General features: G+C 37.9%; 4 protein-coding genes across 4 annotated transcripts; all 4 read right to left on the minus strand.

Moving 5' to 3' along the window:
• Positions 1-1,060: 1,060 nt before the first annotated feature.
• LOC139939399 (uncharacterized) lies at positions 1,061-1,867 on the minus strand. The gene has a single exon (XM_071935234.1). The coding sequence runs from the start codon at positions 1,865-1,867 to the stop codon at positions 1,061-1,063; it is 807 nt and encodes a 268-aa protein (XP_071791335.1).
• A 2,004-nt stretch (positions 1,868-3,871) lies between these two features.
• LOC139939397 (uncharacterized) lies at positions 3,872-4,678 on the minus strand. Its single transcript, XM_071935231.1, has one exon. The coding sequence runs from the start codon at positions 4,676-4,678 to the stop codon at positions 3,872-3,874; it is 807 nt and encodes a 268-aa protein (XP_071791332.1).
• Positions 4,679-9,196: 4,518 nt separating this feature from the next.
• On the minus strand, positions 9,197-10,012 carry LOC139939532 (uncharacterized). The gene has a single exon (XM_071935529.1). It carries the CDS (start codon positions 10,010-10,012, stop codon positions 9,197-9,199), a length of 816 nt encoding a protein of 271 aa, XP_071791630.1.
• A 3,684-nt stretch (positions 10,013-13,696) lies between these two features.
• On the minus strand, positions 13,697-14,506 carry LOC139939531 (uncharacterized). Its single transcript, XM_071935527.1, has one exon. It carries the CDS (start codon positions 14,504-14,506, stop codon positions 13,697-13,699), a length of 810 nt encoding a protein of 269 aa, XP_071791628.1.
• Between the last annotated feature and the right edge of the window lie 200 nt (positions 14,507-14,706).

Raw genomic sequence — 14,706 nt, forward strand, 5'->3', positions numbered from 1 at the left:
ACAATGGTACCATGAGTCGATTACACAAAGAGTTATACAAAACGTAAGGCTAGTCCCAAGTTAGGACAAGTAACTCGTCCTAACTCGAGATAAGACTAGTCTCAACGTTTTGTGAAATTCACCCCAGGGTCTGCTCAACTGAAGGTTGCTATACAATTAAGGCTTGCTGTGAACCATTTGACACATCAACTGTCTCTATGTAGTCTGAGGAATTCAAACTTAAGTGGTAACTTGTGACTAAGCAAGTCATTGTACCAGACCTGATTCAAATGTAACATGCAAATGGCTTATTGACACTTTCCAATGTTGCTCATGTTAACATGCTTTTAGTTGTACCACTCAAAACTGAAAAATACTTCACACAATCAAGTAACAGTTGAATGCAGTATATTAAAGCCATTATACACTTTCGAAAAAGAAAAGAAATAAAGTTCACAGATTTACAAATAACTTACAGAGTTTACAGAAGGTAATGGTGAAAGACTTCTCTTGAAATATTATTCCATGAAATGCTTTACTTTTGAGAAAACATTAAAACAATTAATAATTCTTGATATCGAGAAGTACGGATTTATTTTAAACACATGTCATGACACTGTGAAACGTGCGGAAACAAGGGTGGGGTTTCCCGTTATTTTCTCCCGACTCCGATGACCGATTGAGCCTAATACTGTTTACCGAAAGTGTCCAATGGCTTTAAGCAGCCACTAGTTTTCTCCATCGCAACCCCAACTTTCCATTCATTCATCTCCCTTTATGCTCTCCATGCATATCATGCTATTTAAAAAAGTATAAAGTGCTTATAAATGAGTAATATAAATAAGGTAAACAGAAAACACCATGGGAGCAAATTTCAGGATAAGACATGGCTTCACATACCTATATATATACGAACAAAAACAGAAATCGAACAAAAGCTTACAACTGTGTATTATGGTATAAAACAACATAGTATAAAGCCACAAAATATCGGATAGCTGTAAGAAACTTGGTTTTTCTTTCCATCCGAACCATATTCCCTGAACTGGACAAGGTGGAGTTTGCTTTAGGAAACATTAGTTTAGAATCCAGGTTTAATACGCAGCTTTCTGAGCTCTTCATAGTATGGTAAAGCTTCTTCTACCATCTTTACAAACTCCGGCTCCAGAGCCTTCTTGTCTGTCTTTGCTGCCTCCGTTGGCTTCCTGAAACCTGTACTATGGAGACAGTTATCGTACCATCCATGGATCTTATGATCTTCCCAAAGGCTGTTTCTTACCATCCAGTTATCCGGCTTTTCATCAGTCCAGTCCCAGGTGAGAAGCTTGTCACTGAACGGTAGACCTAGGATCTTGCAGACCTTTTGTAGCATCTCCTTAGGTTGTGCAATCAGGTCGTCAGCATCCAGCACAGGAGCATTGATGCCATGGGTGGTCTTCAGATATTGGTGGAGGTTGTGCAGATACTTGTATTGATTTACCTTGAATTGCCACACCTGCTCCTTAGGGAGGGTTTTGATGCGTGCTGCAATAGATGAGGTGGACTTCAAAGGGTGCCTGATCAGGAAGACGTGCTGGTAACCTTTCGGTATAAAGTCATATTTTTCAGCCAGATAGTGACTGCAATCCTTCCCGATGACAACAGACTTGCCTGGCCGAGGTTGCTCATAGATGGCCTTCATTGATTCGTAGGTATCTGTGCCAGCGTATTCATACTCATAGTCTTGTAGATACTTGCGCTCCGGGCCAAACTTTGCAGCCGAACAGAAATGTGCAAAGATAGCACAGGAGTCCGGGATTTGAGAGAGAGATCGAGTGAACACCGTCGACAGGGATCTTTGAGTGTGCCAGATGAAAATCCGCTTCTGATTACTTGGATTGGTAGCCATGATGATTTCTGTTCCAAAAATTTATTAATAATAATTATAATAATAACAGGTATTTAGAGACGCTCCCCATGGAAAACTATATCACAGCGCTTACAAAAACTGAAATGCACAATAAACAACAAAATCTTAACGGAAAAGCTACATACACAATGTTTGAAAAGAATGAGAAAAGGAGAAAAGCTTAAACAGGGTAGAGATGTATTAATGTGGTGATTGCAGAAACAGAACCTGCAGTGAATAAGTTATATGAAAGCATTAAACTAGTCATAACTGATAGTTCTGATAGACTAGTTCTGTTATTCAAATTTAAAAGCTAACCCAGGTCGAAATTCCAGTTGAACCTAGTTAAACTGGGTTTAACTGGAACTAGTTGAAACCAGTTGATAAACTAGTTAAACACAGTTAAAACCAGTTGGTTTAATATGGAAAATGGACAGAGACCAACTGGTTTATAATTTCAACCTAGTTGAACACAGTGAAACCTAGTCCAAACCAGTTGGTTAATATGGAAAATGGACGAGTTTGATCACTATCCAGTTGAACCAGTTGACCCCAGTTAACTAGGTTCAACTGGAATTTTGACCTGGGAAAACTTCTAGGAACTCAACAAAAACATGGCTTACCTTTATTATGCTTTTATTTAATGAAAGTCTATACTCAAATGTTCAACCAGGATGCATACATTAACACTCTTTCATTTGAGAAAGGTATGTGCCAAATTTCAGGTTACACAAGAAGCCTCTAAAGAAAACTCTAAAGTCCTACATGTACACCGTGTCTGATGTCTGCAGATCAACTGCTTTTCACAATAATATTGTCCTGATATTTTTCCAGGGTCCAGTTCCACGCCTGAATTAAAGAGATGAATATCTATAGTGAAATCAGGCCTTGGTCACTATAAACCCAGTCATGCACATCAGTTCTGACAATTTTGTACTGTAGTGAAATTTTTACCACATTGTTTGTCGCCCCTCACCCCGGAGCACAGTCTCTCCCCTGCAAGGTCAAAAAGCTCACAAAGTGTCAATGAATCAAACACTGGGGGTTTTGGTTGATAGAAGAAAAAAACAGATAACTTGCCATACCCAAAAGTTCAACTTTGGTCGAAAAACCCTTTAAAGCCATTACATTTATACACTTTCGGTACAGAAAAAAAGAAAAAAAGTTCACAGATTTACAAATAACAGGGTTTACAGAAGGTAATGGTGAAAGACTTCTCTATATAAATATTATTCCATGAAATGCGTTACTTTTTGAGAAAACATTAAAACAATATCAATTCTCGTTAGCGAGAATTACGAATTTATTTTGAACACATGTCATGACATGAGGAAACAGGCGGAAACAAGGGTGGGTTTTCCTGTTATTTTCTCCCGACTCCGATGACCGATTGAGCCTAAATTTTCACAGGTTTGTTATTTTATATAGAAGTTGTGATACACGAAGTGTGGGCCTTTGACTATACTGTTTACCGAAAGTGTCCAATGGCTTTAAAAAGCTCAGTGAATTTGCTGTTTGGACTGTAAGAAAGTCAAGAAATGAGTAAAACAAAGTAAGGTGAATTATTTAAGCATGTAAAACGTATTTTTGTGACATTGTTTTGCTCATTTCTCAAAACCTACAGCAAGCTTAGGAAGCCTTCTGCTATCATTATCTTCAAACTGTTTAAGTTTAATGTAAATCTGTGGACATGTTTGTGTTGAAAAAAAGTAACCTAGTCCTTTAAGGGATCTGAACAGTAAATGTTACTAAATTAGTAATATGAATTTAAGGTAAACTGAAAACCACCATGGAGGCAAGTTTCAGTATAAGCCAATACCACATACCTGAATATATATGAAAATAAACATGAATCAAAGAATGATAAAGCTTAAAACTGTGCACGATTAATTAATAATGCAGTACAGAATGGGGAACAACTAAGAACTCTTTTTTTATTTCTTACATCCAAACCATATTCCTTGAACTGTGGACAAGGTCGAGTTTGCTTTAGGAGACATTAGTTTAGAATCCAGGTTTAATACGCAGCTTTCTGAGCTCTTCATAGTATGGTAAAGCTTCTTCTACCATCTTTACAAACTCCGGCTCCAGAGCCTTCTTGTCTGTCTTTGCTGCCTCCGTTGGCTTCCTGAAACCAGTACTATGGAGACAATTATCGTACCATCCATAGATCTTATGATATTCCCAAATGCTGTTTCTTACCATCCAGTTATCCGGCTTTTCATCAGTCCAGTCCCAGGTGAGAAGCTTGTCACTGAACGGTAGACCTAGGATCTTGCAGACCTTTTGTAGCATCTCCTTAGGTTGTGCAATCAGGTCGTCAGCATCCAGCACAGAAGCATTGATGCCATGGGTGGTCTTCAGATATTGGTGGAGGTTGTGCAGATACTTGTGTTGATTTACCTTGAATTGCCACACCTGCTCCTTAGGGAGGGTTTTGATGCGTGTCGCAAGAGATGAAATGGACTTCAAAGGGTGCCTGATCAGGAAGACGTGCTGGTAACCTTTCGGTATGAAGTCATATTTTTCAGCCAGATAGTGACTGCAATCCTTCCCGATGACAACAGACTTGCCTGGCCGAGGTTGCTCATAGATGGCCTTCATTGATTCGTAGGTATCTGTGCCAGCGTATTCATACTCATAGTCTTGTAGGTACTTGCGCTCCGGGCCAAACTTTGCAGCCGACCAGAAATGTGCCAAGATAGCACAGGAGTCCGGGATTTGAGAGAGAGATCGAGTGAACACCGTCGACAGGGATCTTTGAGTTTGCCAGATGAAAATCCGCTTCTGATTACTTGGATTGGTAGCCATGATGATTTCTGTTCCAAAAATTTATTAATAATAATTATAATAATAACAGGTATTTAGAGACGCTCCCCATAGAAAACTATATCACAGCTCTTACAAAAACTGAAATGCACAATAAACAACAAAATCTTAACGGAAAAGCTACATACACAATGTTTGAAAAGAATGAGAAAAGGAGAAAAGCTTAAACAGGGAAGAGATGTATTAATGTGGTGAGAACCTGCAGTGAATAAGTTATATGAAAGCATTAAACTAGTCATAACTGATTGTTCTGATAGACTAGTTCTGTTATTCAAATTTAAAAGCTACAACTTCTAGGAACTCAACAAAAACATGGCTTACCTTTATTATGCTTTTATTTAATGAAAGTCTATACTCAAATGTTCAACCAGGATGCATACATTAACACTCTTTCATTTGAGAAAGGTATGTGCCACATTTCAGGTTACACAAGAAGCCTCTAAAGAAAAACTCTAAAGTCCTACACCGTGTCTGATGTCTGCAGATCAACTGCTTTTCACAATAGTATTGTCCTAATATTTTTTCCAGGGTCCAGGGTTAAAGAGATGAATAGCTATAGTGAAATCAGGCCTTGGTCACTATGTGTCAAACCAAGTCATGCACATCAATTCTTTTTTATTTCATACTTTTTATTTCTCACACTTCCAAAATTTTAATATTTCATACAGTGTAGAAGAATTATGTGAACTCTCAATGTTGAACAAATTGGTCGGCTGGCCAAATAATAATCACAAGAGGAGTTCACTGTTGAAAGTGTCAAAGTCATTGGGTGCTGGTGTCAGATGCTATTGTGTCAGCCATGCAATACCGTCTGGTCCGGACACTTTTGCACATGCAATCGTGACCCGGGCTATGCAAAAACCAGCCGGTGTCAGATGCAATTGTGTCAGCCATGCAATACTGTCTAGTCCGGACACTTTTGCACTTGCAATCGTGACCGGGGCTATGCAAAAACCGTCCGGCGGACATGTACACGACTGTACATGTATGTGTGCGAGTAACAAGCATGCATGCACTGAACCCACGTTTGCAGCATGAATGTTCACATATTATGATTACGGCCGAACATTTCCCATGTCATTCAGGACAGGCACTTATAGCTTGTAAAAATAAATGGCGAACGTGTTCCGTCAACCAAGGGCGTTTAATTTACTGCAAGGACGGTTTTGCACGGGGGCGGCGGACACAATTATGCAGCAGCGTCTGGGTGGACGTGATTGCATATGCAAAACCGTCCCGCATGTCCTCCGGATAGAATTGCATAGAGGACATAATTGCATGCGACACCGGCCATATGCATTTGAAATGCTTCTCTCTCTAGTGGAGTACAATGTACAGGTAAATGTGATGCAATGGACCCTATGCATGAAATATGCTAATCACATTCACGCATGCGTACAGACCCTGTTGGTTGGCAAACGCCATAGAATTGTGCACTAAGCAGACGCGCAATCGCGTCTGCATCACGCACCCATTAGCCGTGTACAAAACAGCGCGATGTTCCCTCACTTTGCCAACCAAAACGTTAGTGCGCACGCGCTATGTGCAATTTACATAATATTTCATGGGAAGGGTCTATTATGGTTCGAGTCAAAATTGTCAACCTTTAGTTAACCATTGTGCACACTTGAACTTGCTCTTAGTGTAATGTTGTTTGTTCTAAGTCAGATGAAGGGCTTATACTTTTATTTGTGACCATCAGTTTCTGGGATCAAACCATCATGGAGAATTGTTTGGTTAAAAGTTTCATAGTATTTAAGTTAAAAACAATAAAATCTAAACAAAAACAAGGGTTGTTTCATTGGAAACAATAAAAGAATCAATATGTAGTTGGGATCACAGTTTTAAGACATAAGTGTAAGTTTTTTAACACAAACAATCAGCAATAATTGTCATCAATGATTCTGGAAAACACTCTAAATCTTTAAAACTGCAGGCATTACATCAACAAAGTTAATATCCTGTTAGAATTTATAAATAGTATTTATGAAATGACTAGGTTGATGCAGCCAATGAAATTCTCTTGATTGTAGGCCTATTTAATATGAAATTGTGAAGAAATTTAACAGATCCACTTTACAGACAAAACAAAATGCAAAAACAAATTCTGCATTGAGCAGAATTTAGCGCAAAAAGCAATTTATAACAAGAAAAACATTCTAAAGTCAAAAAGATTTTAAGATATAGAGCATGCATCTTAAACCAAACAGCAAAAATATTTTTTTTTTCAAATATAGCGATGATTTGTTGACTAAGTTTTCTTTCTTGAGGAAGAAAAACAACTTTGAGGGATAAAAACAAATATTTGACAAAACAAACAAACCAGATGCAGACAGAAAAGTATTTGAGTCCTAAAAGCTTTGAACTGAAAGAAAATTAAAACTGAAATAAAAACAGAATTTTTAGAGAGGACAGAAAAATTTAAGAGAAAAGGGCACAAGATGGTTGGCTGAGATTTTCTAAAAGGCTACTCAAGAGTGGAAAGCCTTATCAAAAGACTTGCTAGAGCCATTGGACTCTTACCGAACTGAGATCCAAGTATCTCTTGTCTCCTTGGTGTATTTTTAGGGCCTACCACCCTCTTTTCCCGACAACTTAATAAATACTTTTTTTTTTAAATTGACTGACAAAAAATACAATTTTCAATTTTCAAATGGTAAAAAAAAACTTGTAAAAATACTTCTGGGCACTTCCATGGTCAGTCGCATTACAATTTGATGTGTCATTTCTTGATCTTGGTGCTAGTAGTTCTGTGTGATATATTCTTTCAACTAAGTTTATGGACTGATTTGTACTTGACACCCAAGACTTTGAATGAATGTTGTGGGCATTGTGCTCTGGATGTTATTAATATGTAAAAAGTGATCAGTCGCATTACACAAAAAAGACATGGACAAATTTCACTTGTCACAAATAAAAAAAAATCCTGGAACTAAAAAACTTAGGAAAGTTTTACTACATGCAACACAACTCTTATACATGAGTATCCAACAGGATACTTATAAATGGTCAGCAACTTGAACTTTTAGGTATAGATGGCAAAACCATGGTCAGTCGCATTACAGTCAGTCACGTTACTATTTTCAAGTCATTTTAGCTGCGCCTACATGGAGCCCAAGCTGAATTCCTTTTTGGCAAAATTTGGTTCATTCTTTGTCAACAACTAAAAATAAATTGGTTTCATATGTCAGCTATACATTCTAAGTGGAAAGATTTTTTGGTGTAACGTCCATGTTTGCTTGGAATTGCCCTTCTCAATAAAGTTTTTTGAAATACATAATAAATACATAGATTTGTCAAATACATTTTATTTGTTCGTAAAAAATTTCCAACACTCGCACAAAGTTGCAGACTGTTTTGATTTTAACTATTTATACACCAAGAATACTTTCCTTTATTCCTTTAAAGACACTGGGCACCGTTGGTAACTGTCAAAGACCAGTCTTCTCACTTAGTGTATCTCAACATATGCATAAAATAACAAACCTGTGAAAATTGGTTGTTGAAGTTGCAAGGTTTTTTATGGAAGTAAAAAAACACTCTTGTCGCACAAGTTGTGTGCTTTCAGCTGTCGAATTCAATACAAATATTTTTTAGTGAGAATTAAATTCTTTCTCAAAAACTACGTTTTTCAAAAGGAGCTGTTTTCACAATGTTTTATACTATCAACAGCTCTCCATTGCTTGTTGCCAAGTAAGTTTTTATGCTAACAATTATTTTGAGTAATTATGGATAGTGTCCATTGACATTAAGGGTCTGGGTACTTTTTGTAGGACACAAAACACAATGTTTACAGATTTGCATTAAATTTACATGGTTTGAAAGCGTCTGTGGTGTAGTTCACATCGGATTGCAGACAATGAACACAGTGCAAGGGAGCTGCCATACTGGAAAAGCATTTTATTTACTAAACCTAGGAATGCAGGTCATGGTGTGACCTTTGACATATATAAACATACAAGCTGCGTGTAGCCAAGTGGGCCGATGCAAATATCACAGCTTCCCTTAACTTACTGAGGTGCTAGTTTTTGAAAAATGAGTAAAACAAAGTCACACGAATTATTTAAGCATGTAAAACGTATTTTTGTGACATTGTTTTGCTCATTTCTCAAAACCTACAGCAAGCTTGGGAGCCTTCTGCTATCATTATCTTCAAACTGTTTAAGTTTAATGTAAATCTGTGGACATGTTTGTGTTGAAAAAAAGTAACCCAGTCCTTTAAGGGATCTGAACAGTAAATGTTACTAAATTAGTAATATGAATTTAAGGTAAACTGAAAACCACCATGGAGGCAAGTTTCAGTATAAGCCAATACCACATACCTGAATATATATGAAAATAAACATGAATCAAAGAATGATAAAGCTTAAAACTGTGCACGATTTATTAATAATGCAGTACAGAATGGGGACCAACTAAGAACTCTTTTTTTCTTTCTTACATCCAAACCATATTTCTTGAACTGTGGACAAGGTCGAGTTTGCTTTAGGAGACATTAGTTTAGAATCCAGGTTTAATACGCAGCTTTCTGAGCTCTTCATAGTATGGTAAAGCTTCTTCTACCATCTTTACAAACTCCGGCTCCAGAGCGTTCTTGTCTGTCTTTGCTGCCTCCGTTGGCTTCCTGAAACCAGTACTATGGAGACAATTATCGTACCATCCATAGATCTTATGGTCTTCCCAAACGCTGTTTCTTACCATCCAGTTATCTGGCTTTTCATCAGTCCAGTCCCAGGTGAGAAGCTTGTCACTGAACGGTAGACCTAGGATCTTGCAGACCGTTTGTAGCATCTCCTTAGGTTGTGCAATCAGGTCGTCAGCATCCAGCACAGGAGCATTGATGCCATGGGTGGTCTTCAGATATTGATGGAGGTTGTGCAGAGACTTGTATTGATTTACCTTGAAGCGATACACTTGCTTCTCGGGGAGGGTTTTGATGCGTGTCGCAAAAGATGCTGCCATAGATGAGATGGACTTCAAAGGGTGCCTAAACAGGAAGACGTGCTGGTAACCTTCTGGTATGAAGTCATATTTGCCTTCCAGATAAAAACTGCAATCCTTCCCGATGACAACAGACTGGCTTGGCCACGGTTGCTCATAGATGGCCTTCATTGATGTGTAGGTATCTGTGCCAGCGTATTCATACTTGCAATCTTGAAACTTGCGCTCTGGTCCAAATGACCCAGCTGAGGCAAACAGTGCCACGAGAGCGTAGGAGTCCGGAATTTGAGAGAGAGATCGAGTGATAACCGTCGACAGAGACCTTGCAGTGCACCAGATGAAAATCCGCTTCTGATTAATTGGATTGGTAGCCATGATGATTTCTGTTCCAAAAATTTATTAATAATAATTATAATAATAACAGGTATTTAGAGACGCTCCCCATAGAAAGCTATATCACAGCGTTTACAAAAACTGAAATGCACAATAAACAACAAAATCTTAACGGAAAAGCTACATACACAATGTTTGAAAAGAATGAGAAAAGGAAAAAGCTTAAACAGGGTAGAGATGTATTAATGTGGTGATTGCAGAAACAGAACCTGCAGTGAATAAGTTATATGAAAGCATTAAACTAGTCATAACTGATTGTTCTGATAGACTAGTTCTGTTATTCAAATTTAAAAGCTAAAACTTCTAGGAACTCAACAAAAACATGGCTTACCTTTATTATGCTTTTATTTAATGAAAGTCTATACTCAAATGTTCAACCAGGATGCATATACATTAACACTCTTTCATTTGAGAAAGGTATGTGCCAAATTTCAGGTTATACAAGAAGCCTGGAAAAACTCTAAAATCCTACACCGTGTCTGATGTCTGCAGATCAGCTGCTTTTCACAATAGTATTGTCCTGATATTTTTCCAGGGTCCAGTTCCACGCCTGAATTAAAGAGATGAATAGCTATAGTGAAATCAGGCCTTGGTCACTATGTGTCAAACCAAGTCATGCACATCAATTCTTTTTTATTTCATACTTTTTATTTCTCACACTTCCAAAATTTTAATATTTCATACAGTGTAGAAGAATTATGTGAACTCTCAATGTTGAGCAAATAATGAGATTGGTCGGCTGGCCAAATAATAATCACAAGAGGAGTTCACTGTTGAAAGTGTCAAAGTCATTGGGTGCTGGTGTCAGATGCTATTGTGTCAGCCATGCAATACCGTCTGGTCCGGACACTTTTGCACATGCAATCGTGACCGGGGCTATGCAAAAACCAGCCGGTGTCAGATGCAATTGTGTCAGCCATGCAATACTGTCTAGTCCGGACACTTTTGCACTTGCAATCGTGACCGGGGCTATGCAAAAACCGTCCGGCGGACATGTACAAGACTGTACGTGTATGTGTGCGGGTAACAAGCGTGGATGCACTGAACCCACGTTTGCAGCATGAATGTTCACATATTATGATTACGGCCGAACATTTCCCATGTCATTCAGGACAGGCACTTCTAGCTTGTAAAAATAAATGGCGAACGTGTTCCGTCAACCAAGGGCGTTTAATTTACTGCAAGGACGGTTTTGCACGGGGCGGACACAACTGCATATGCAAATGTGTCCGGGCGGACACAATTATGCAGCAGCGTCCGGGTGGACATGATTGCATATGCAAAACCGTCCCGTGGACATTAGTGTATATGCAATAATGTCCTCCGGATAGTATTGCATAGAGGACATAATTGCATGCGACACCGGCCATATGCATTTGAAATGTTTCTCTCTCGAGTAGAGTACAATGTACAGGTAAATGTGATGCAATTATGGTGCCATGTTGTTTGTTCTAAGTTAGATGAAGGGCTTACACTTTTATTTGTGACCATCAGTTTCTGGGATCAAACCATCATGGAGAATTGTTTGGTTAAAAGTTTCATAGTATTTAAAGGAACACACTGCCTTGGATCGGTAGAGTTAGTCTTTGAAAAGCGTTTGTAACAGTTTGTTATAAAATGCATATGGTTAGAAAGATGTTTTAAAAGTGGAATATAATGATCCACACAAGTATCACTCGAAATTGCGTGGTTTTCCTTTTACCTCGTCCACATAACACGGTCGGCCTTTTTTGACTCCCATAAATGACCGACCCGGTAGTTCGCAAAGTAAAAGGAAAACCACTCAATTTCGAGGCATATTTGTGTTGATCATTGTATTCTACTTTTTAAACATCTTTCGTACCATATGCATTTTATAACAAACGGTTAAAAACACTTTTCAAATATCAACTCGATTGATCCAAGGCAACGTGTTCCTTTAAGTTAAAAACAATAAAATCTCAACAAAAGCAAGGGTTGTTTCACTGGAAACAATAAAAGAATCAATATGTAGTTGGGATCACAGTTTTAAGACATAAGTGTAAGTTTTTTAACACAAACAATTATCAATAATTGTCATCAATGATTCTGGAAACAACTCTAAATCTTTAAAACTGCAGGCATTACATCAACAAAGTTAATATCCTGTTAGAATTTATAAATAGTATTTATCACATAACTAGGTTGATGCAGCCAATGAAACTCTCTTGCTTGTAGGCCTATTTAACATGAAAATGTAAAGAAATTTAACAGATCCACTTTACAGACAAAACAAAATGCAAAAACAAATTCTGCATTGAGCATAATTTAGTGCAAAAAGCATTTTATGACAAGAAAAACATTCTAATCTCAAAAAGATTTTAAGATATAGAGCATGCATCTTAAACCAAACAGCAAAAATATTTTGTTTTCAAATATAGCGATGATTTGTTGTTCGTAACAAATTTCCAACACTCGCACAAAGTTGCAGACTGTTTTGATTTTAACTATTTATACACCAAGAATACTTTCCTTTATTCCTTTAAAGACACTGGGCACCGTTGGTAACTGTCAAAGACCAGTCTTCTCACTTAGTGTATCTCAACATATGCATAAAATAACAAACCTGTGAAAATTGGTTGTTGAAGTTGCAAGATAATTATGGAAGTGTAAAAACACTCTTGTCGCACAAGTTGTTGTGCTTTCAGCTGTCGAATTCAATACAAATATTTTTTAGTGAGAATTTTATTCTTTCTCAAAAACTACGTTTCTTCAAAAGGAGCTGTTTTCACAATGTTTTATACTATCAACAGCTCTCCATTGCCTGTTGCCAAGTAAGTGTTTATGCTAACAATTATTTTGAGTAATTATGGATAGTGTCCATTGACATTAAGGGTCTGGGTACTTTTTATAGGACACAAAACACAATGTTTACAGATTTGCATTAAACTTACATGGTTTGAAAGCGTCTGTGGTGTATTTCACATCGGTTTGCAGACAATGAACACAGTGCAAGGGAGCTGCCTTACTGGAAAAACATTTTATTTACTAAACCTAGGAATGCAGGTCATGGTGTGACCTTTGACATGAGGTGTGTGCAAAATATACAATACTAAATATTTATGAGCTGGGTGTAGCTAAGTGGGCCGCAGCAAACATCACAGCTTCCCTTAACTTACTGAGGTGCCTGTAGTTTTTGAGAAATTAGTAAAACAAATTCACAAAAATTATTTAAGATTTAAAATTGATTTCCGTGGCTTTGTGTTGCGATCCTTTTTCAAAAGCTACAGCACCTCAGCAAGTAAATTGTTAAGGGAAACCTTCTGCCATGATGATCTTCAAACCGTGTAGAGTTTAGTAAAATTCTGTGGACATGCTATCTGTCCTACAAAAAGTATCCCAATCCTCTGAACAGTAAGTGTTAATAAATTAGTAATAATAATAAGGTAAACTGAAAACAACCCTGGAGGCAAATTTCAGTATGCCAAGACCACATACCTGAATATATATGAAAATAAACATGAATTAAAGAATGATATAGCTTAAAATTGTGCATGATTTATTAATAATGCAGTACAGAATGGGGAACAACTAAGAACCCCTTTTTTTTTTTTTTTTTTTTTTTTTTTTTTTACTAACTACATCCAAACCATATTCCTTGAACTGTGGACAAGGTGGAGTTTGTTGTATGAGCCATGAGCTTCAGAGTCAAGGTTTAATACGCAGCTTTCTGAGCTCTTCATAGTATGGTAAAGCTTCTTCTACCATCTTTACAAACTCTGGCTCCAGAGCCTTCTTGTCTGTCTTTGCTGCCTCCGTTGGCTTTCTGAAACCAGTACTGTGGAGACAATTAGAATACCATCCATGGATCTTATGATCTTCCCAAAGGCTGTTTCTTACCATCCAGTTATCCGGCTTTTCATCAGTCCAGTCCCAGGTGAGAAGCTTGTCACTGAACGGTAGACCTAGGATTTTGCAGACCTTTTGTAGCATCTCCTTAGGTTGTGCAATCAGGTCGTCAGCATCCAGCACAGGAGCATTGATGCCATGGGTGGTCTTCAGATATTGATGGAGGTTGTGCAGAGACTTGTATTGATTTACCTTGAAGTGATACACTTGCTTCTCGGGGAGGGTTTTGATGCGTGTCGCAAAAGATGCTGCCATAGATGAGATGGACTTCAAAGGGTGCCTAAATAGGAAGACGTGCTGGTAACCTTCTGGTATGAAGTCATATTTGCCTTCCAGAAAAAAACTGCAATCCTTCCCGATGACAACAGACTGGCTTGGCCACGGTTGCTCATAGATGGCCTTCATTGATGTGTAGGTATCTGTGCTAGCGTATTCATACTTGCAATCTTGAAACTTGCGCTCTGGTCCAAATGACCCAGCTGAGGCAAACAGTGCCACGAGAGCGTAGGAGTCCGGAATTTGAGAGAGAGATCGAGTGATAACCGTCGACAGAGACCTTGCAGTGCACCAGATGAAAATCCGCTTCTGATTAATTGGATTGGTAGCCATGATGATTTCTGTTCCTATATAAAGTTTTTTTTACAATAAATGTCCCTTGGTGTTTAGCTGGTTATCTTGTGTCTTTAATCAGAATCCATTCACAAGTCATGCTTTTCTCAGTTGTAATGAAAAGATACATCATTTAGAAAAGCGAATTCATGTACATGTATATCCTACTCATATTTAGGCCTCAATAACTTTGGTTTTTA

This window comes from Asterias amurensis, chromosome 7, assembly GCF_032118995.1.
Source record: "Asterias amurensis chromosome 7, ASM3211899v1".
Classification (NCBI taxonomy): Eukaryota; Metazoa; Echinodermata; class Asteroidea; order Forcipulatida; family Asteriidae; genus Asterias; species Asterias amurensis.